General features: G+C 38.1%; 1 protein-coding gene across 1 annotated transcript in view; it reads left to right on the top strand.

Annotated features, from left to right (window-relative positions):
* Positions 1 to 5223, top strand: part of col5a2b (collagen, type V, alpha 2b) — a 269216-nt gene extending 263993 nt beyond the window's left edge. Inside the window, exon 54 of the mRNA XM_072579023.1 lies at positions 3101 to 5223. Within this exon, the coding sequence (XP_072435124.1) occupies positions 3101 to 3247 (147 nt within the window). The 3' untranslated portion in view covers positions 3248 to 5223. The remainder of the gene's footprint in view (positions 1 to 3100) is intronic.
* The last annotated feature ends 384 nt before the right edge of the window (positions 5224 to 5607 follow it).

The following is a 5607-nucleotide window of genomic DNA, read 5'->3' on the forward strand; positions in this document are numbered from 1 at the left end:
CTTCTGATTTCTCAATCCCCAGACTCCAGTCCCCCTCTATCCTGATCAGTATGCACACTGCTGACACCATTCCCCACTATCGAGATGGGATTTCCTTTCTGCTCTGTGGATATTGCCTGGTGCCATAGGCCTAGCAGCAAGGCAGCCAGTCAGTCTCCTACTCTGGCTGGCTGTGGCCTCAGAACAGAGGGAAAATAAAATATTAATCAGGTCCTGCTGTTAAACTTGGCAGAGCACGTTTGTTCTGGCTTTCCTGACTTCATTCCAGCTCCCCTCTGCATCTTATATTAGCATGTGCTGTCTTAACCTTCTTCTCATTGTTTTCTCAGCTTTCGGTTTTATCTATTCATTATTCCATCATGCAATCCCACTCCAGACAAAACTTTTTTCTTTCTTTTGTATAGTCATACCTTTGCCCTTTGTACCATGAAATCTTTTATCACTTAAGCTCTCCTGTCTTCTATCTGTCATAACCAAACCTTCCCTCTTGTTCCACCTCTCTGCTTACCTTTTTTTTCGTTTACTCAAAACACCTGAAACATTAAATCCATTTCTGTTTCCACAAAATGCTGCCAAGTTCTTGCCACACTCTCTTTTTTTCATGACCTTTTCATGGGGACATTTCTAACTCAGTTGATTTCACTGGTGGCTGGCTCAGTGGTAGGGATCCACGGGTCTGGTGGAGCTGTGGGTGAAAAACTGAGCTTCATGATCTCTGTATAAATGTGCCCTTGTGCAAAATTCTGAAATTGTGGCCAGAATGTAGAGGGTAATGGCTGAATGTGCACCCTCAAAAACCCCACAGTTCCAGGCTATCATATCAGTCACAGTCTGCGACAAAATACTTGAGAGAAGTGGTGTTGTTGTGGTTGGGGGTATGTTTGCCGAGCTGGGAAGTTGATTTGCAGACATTCCGTCCCTGTCTAGGTGACGTCTTCAGTGCTTTTGAGTCTCCTGGGAAGCTCTGCTGTACTGTGTCTTGTGAAATTTATTTGGTTCCAGTTGCTGGTTCCAGTTGTTCTTCTAGTAGCCGGTATATTGGGTCTCGGTCAATGAGCTTGTTGATAGAGTCCGTGGATGAGTGCTATGCTTCTAGAAATTCTCTGGCTGTCCTCTGTTTAGCTTGTCCGATAATCGTTATGCTGACAGTCGAACTTGTGGTCCTTGTCATCTGTGTATATGGCTATTAGGGACAGCTGGTCATGGTGTTTAGTGGCGAGTTGGTGTTCATGGATGTGATTGCTAGTTGTCTGTTTGTTTGTCCTATATAGTGTTTCGCGCAGTCTTTGTATGGAATCTTGTAAATTACATTTGTCTTGCACATGAGGGGGATAGGGTCTATTGTTCTGGTGAGTTGTTGTCTGAGCGTGGCTGTCGGTTTATGGACTGTCGTGAATCCCAGTAGTTGGAGAAGTCTGGCCGTCAGTTCCAAGACACTTTTTAATGTAAGGTAGCGTGGCTAGTGAGTTAGGTCGTGGTTTGTCCTTGTCGTGATATTTGTCTGTTAGGCATCTATGGATGAAGTTTCAGGGATATCCGTTCTTGATGAAGACTCTATAGAAGTGTTCTTCTCTTCGCAAGTTGGGAGTGCTGCAGTGTGTTGTTGCCCAGAAATATTGTTGCTGAGGCTGTGATTGTTCTATCCAATATTGCTGAGAATGTTCGTTAGGCAGTAAGGGCATCAAAGATTTTGGAGAAAAAAACACAGAAAAATGGAGTTGAGGATTATGAGATCAGCTGTGGTCTCATTGAATGGCAGAGCAGACTCTATGGGCCGAATGGCCTACATCGGTTCCTACATTTTATGGTCTCACTGAGGAAAATGTTCTTGTTTGCTGACTCTGATTGAAGTTCGTGGAATCACTAATGGAGTTAAATTGTTAAACTGTTAAAAGTTAAACTGAATGATAATCTAGACTAGCTCAACACAGGCTAAAGCAGCATGCTTGAGATATACAATTGTATATGTCTTGCTTGTACATACTTCCAGCTGGAGAATTTATTTTTTTACTGGCTTTTATCCTTTCTGTTATCCACTATTAAAAACGTTGGCTCTGGACTTTCACAGACCTCCATCACCATCTGATATTGAACTAAAGTGGTCATTCTTCATGTGTGACCTTAAACAGTGAGTGTTTGCTGAGTGTTTGACAACAGGGAGAATCTTAACCACACATGAGCTTCCAGAAGTCCCCCAGGTTAACAATTAGTTGTAGGAACCTCATCCACTTTTCCCCTCTACTGATGATGAGGCTAATTGTATGATGTATACTGCATTTGAGATCAACTCATTTATAACATAGAGGCATTGACTGAAGACCTTGTTCCTTATAACTTGACTATGTATTGTTCCAACCGCTGAAGAGGTGGGAGAGCTTGCGAAGAAGCTTACTAATATAAAATAGATCTAATTAGACAAGAAAATATACATAACTTTTATTAGCATATATTTAATTGGCTTTAAATTTTACCTTTTCTAAATTGTAGATCCACTTGTATAAAAGTTTTTCAGCTGATTTAATGGTAGCAGTCTTCATCTGTATGTCAGAAGGTCATGAGTTTGAGTTTCATTAAGGATTTCAGGAGATAGAAATATAGAGAGCAGCAGCAGGCCATTCAGTCCTTCAAGTCTGCATGTCCATTCACTATAATCATGAAAGATCATCCAACTCAATACCCTGTTCTCGCTTTCTCCCCACACCCTTTGATCCCTTTAGCCCTAAGCACTGTATCCAGCACCTCCATGAAAACATTCTGAGGCAGAAAATTCCTCACCCTCTGGGTGAAGTTATGTCTCATTGACGTGAAACATTAACTCTTGTTTATCATTGCTATCTTTATTTTGCATAAACATGATTACTTATATTTATGTGATGATTAGTTTTTTTATTATTGGGATGCAGTTGAAATCTCAATGAAGTAGTATTACACAGGTATGAAAACTCTTTCAAATCTCCAAATAACGTGAGTGTGAATGTGTATCATGTAACAATGTAACCTCTGCTGGAAATGAACATTGCTGTAATTTAATATTGCAATTGCCATGGCTTGTTTCAATAGATTTTCAGTACATTCATTCTTTTCTGTGTTTCCTCTGCAGAGACATTCTGGTAGTTGGGGCAAGACAGTTTTTGAATATCGAACGCAGAACACGGCACGTCTGCCAATTGTGGATATTGCACCTGTGGATATTGGTGATTCCAATCAGGAATTTGGCATTGAAATTGGCCCAGTTTGTTTCTTGTAAAATAAAAGGACTTGGAGACTTTGAAAACATTCCTGAACTCTTGAATTAATGGCTGATCTAATCAGCACTGTATATACAAGTACTTAGAATTTCCAGCCCTTCATGACAATTATTTATTGTTCATATGAACCCAGCTAGTAAAACGTAAGATGTGATTTAAAAACTGTGGAAAATTCTGAGCAGTTTTTAGTGTAGTAACAATTATTGGCTCTTATGAGGCAAGTTTGGAAATGGAAAGATTTTCACTCTAAAACCTAAAAGAAGATACAAAATATAGTTTTGGAAATATTCACTTCTGAGGAAGCTCCATCTGATAGTTGTTGGGGCTGATTAGTGCACTGACAGGAAGTCAAGACTAGAGAATGGGCGACACTTTGTACCCCAAGCCCTTTGACCCACAATTCCTGCCAGGAAAGCTCCTTCTGAGAGTTTGGAATCTGTCTCTATATCTACTAATTAGAATATGCTCCAATAACAAGCTTACCTACCGCACATATAAAAGATGTAGTTTTTAAAAAATCCCCATGTTTAAGCTACCTCATCTCTGTCAGAAGCTAGGATTCGTTGATGCTTGTCTGATTCATTTGTTCTCCAGGTGCTATATTTCCAGGCTTCCTTCTGTGTTTGTTTACAGAACCAGGAGACAGAGGAAAGATATCATGGTGCTAGTTATAAGGATCCCATTTCCTATAAGCTTTTGATGAAGTAGCAGCAGGCCCACACATTGATATTTTCATATTACTGTCATGTCAACGTTGAGTATGAATGGTGTTCCTTATCTCTCAATTCAATTAGTAATAGTGAGTTCTGCATGTCTTAGAAACGAAAGCATGTAGGCGAAACCATTTTGCAATGCTTCTTTGTCTATCTCTTCAACAATGTTCTTTAATTCTCCAATAAAGAGGACCATTTTACAAGGAAACCAGAAATAATTTATTGGCTGAATTAATTGATTCTCCCACTCCACCTCTCCACTATCACTTCCCCTCCACCCCCCTCTTGCCCCACCCACCATGACCCCAAGCCTTCAAATAATTGTAAATTCATAAAATAGGTATATGTTTGAAAAATGACATTCACAAAATGTCTTTAACTCCGACCTGCTTCACTCTTTTTGAGTTGTAATGATACAGTCAATATTATACAAAGAGTCCATCTGATGAGACATCTTTATTAAAAGGTGTAGAGGTCTCAAATTTATTTAAAAATGCAGTGGGAACAGTCAACATCCAACAAAGAGAAAATAAAATATTTATAATAAAAAGTTTATATTTACATCAATAATATTAAACTCTTACAGATTATATTCAACAACTAAATTTATTTTCTTCATTATAACTGATATGGTGAACACAGTTATGTTATTTACATAATTATTTCTTTGAGGTTTCAGTAGTTCAGGTCCTTTATCTTGTATCCTGCCTTTCAAATTGCTACTCAAGGTGCCAACAGCACCTGTATTTTGTTGCTTGATGAATTGGTTGAATACAGGTCCCAAAACACTTCTGCTGATCAGTTGTTGTATAAGGTTGCATCTCCTCAGTAATTCAGTTTTCATTTCTCAACACCTTTCTTGTACTATTTGTTTTTAATTGTGGTAATGTTTGCCTTCTTTTTGGCATGCTTTTAAATAGCCTAAAATCAAATCAATGCTATCTGAAGATATATTGTAACACAAATGCTTCTGCAACATGTTATTTGAAAAGGTTTTTGTGCTAGATTAACAAGCTGAAATGGGAATTTATATTTCCAGATGGCTCAGAATTATTATATCCATGTGTTTCTCTTTATTCTTAGCTACAGAAATGACTCCTCTTGGAGACTTGTATAGCACTTTGTCTGCCATGCTTTGGGGACAGAGCCTCTATGTTTTTAACTTGCTGTAAGACCTATTTAATTATCTGAGTTTTAATGAAACTGCTCTTATGTAACAGTAAAAAAAATGAATAGGAAAATTAAATGTTTAAGCAATTTTATAGTGTTTAAGCATTTATTGTGAAGAAAACACTCTATAGAAAATGGGTTAACTGTAATATGACTTGACTAAGGAAACCTGGATTATATAGGTTAATTGTTTTAATTTTAATTTCAGTTTAACTGGACCAACATCCCAACACTTGAAACACCTTACAAAACTGAATGCCAATCCATAAAGAAGGAAGCTTTACTGTTATGTAATGTCTTATCACAACCCTCAGATTTTTTTTCACATACAAACAATGCCTTTGAAATGCAGTGATTGATGTTTTGTAAACAATAGTGACTACTGTTTCTGTTCCCTGTTTATAGTGCTGTACATAAATAACATGAAACGAGGAGTCAGTTGCCTGCTATTTTATTCTTTTACTACCAGCTGAGAG

Source organism: Chiloscyllium punctatum, chromosome 10 (assembly GCF_047496795.1).
Source record: "Chiloscyllium punctatum isolate Juve2018m chromosome 10, sChiPun1.3, whole genome shotgun sequence".
NCBI classification, from domain to species: Eukaryota; Metazoa; Chordata; class Chondrichthyes; order Orectolobiformes; family Hemiscylliidae; genus Chiloscyllium; species Chiloscyllium punctatum.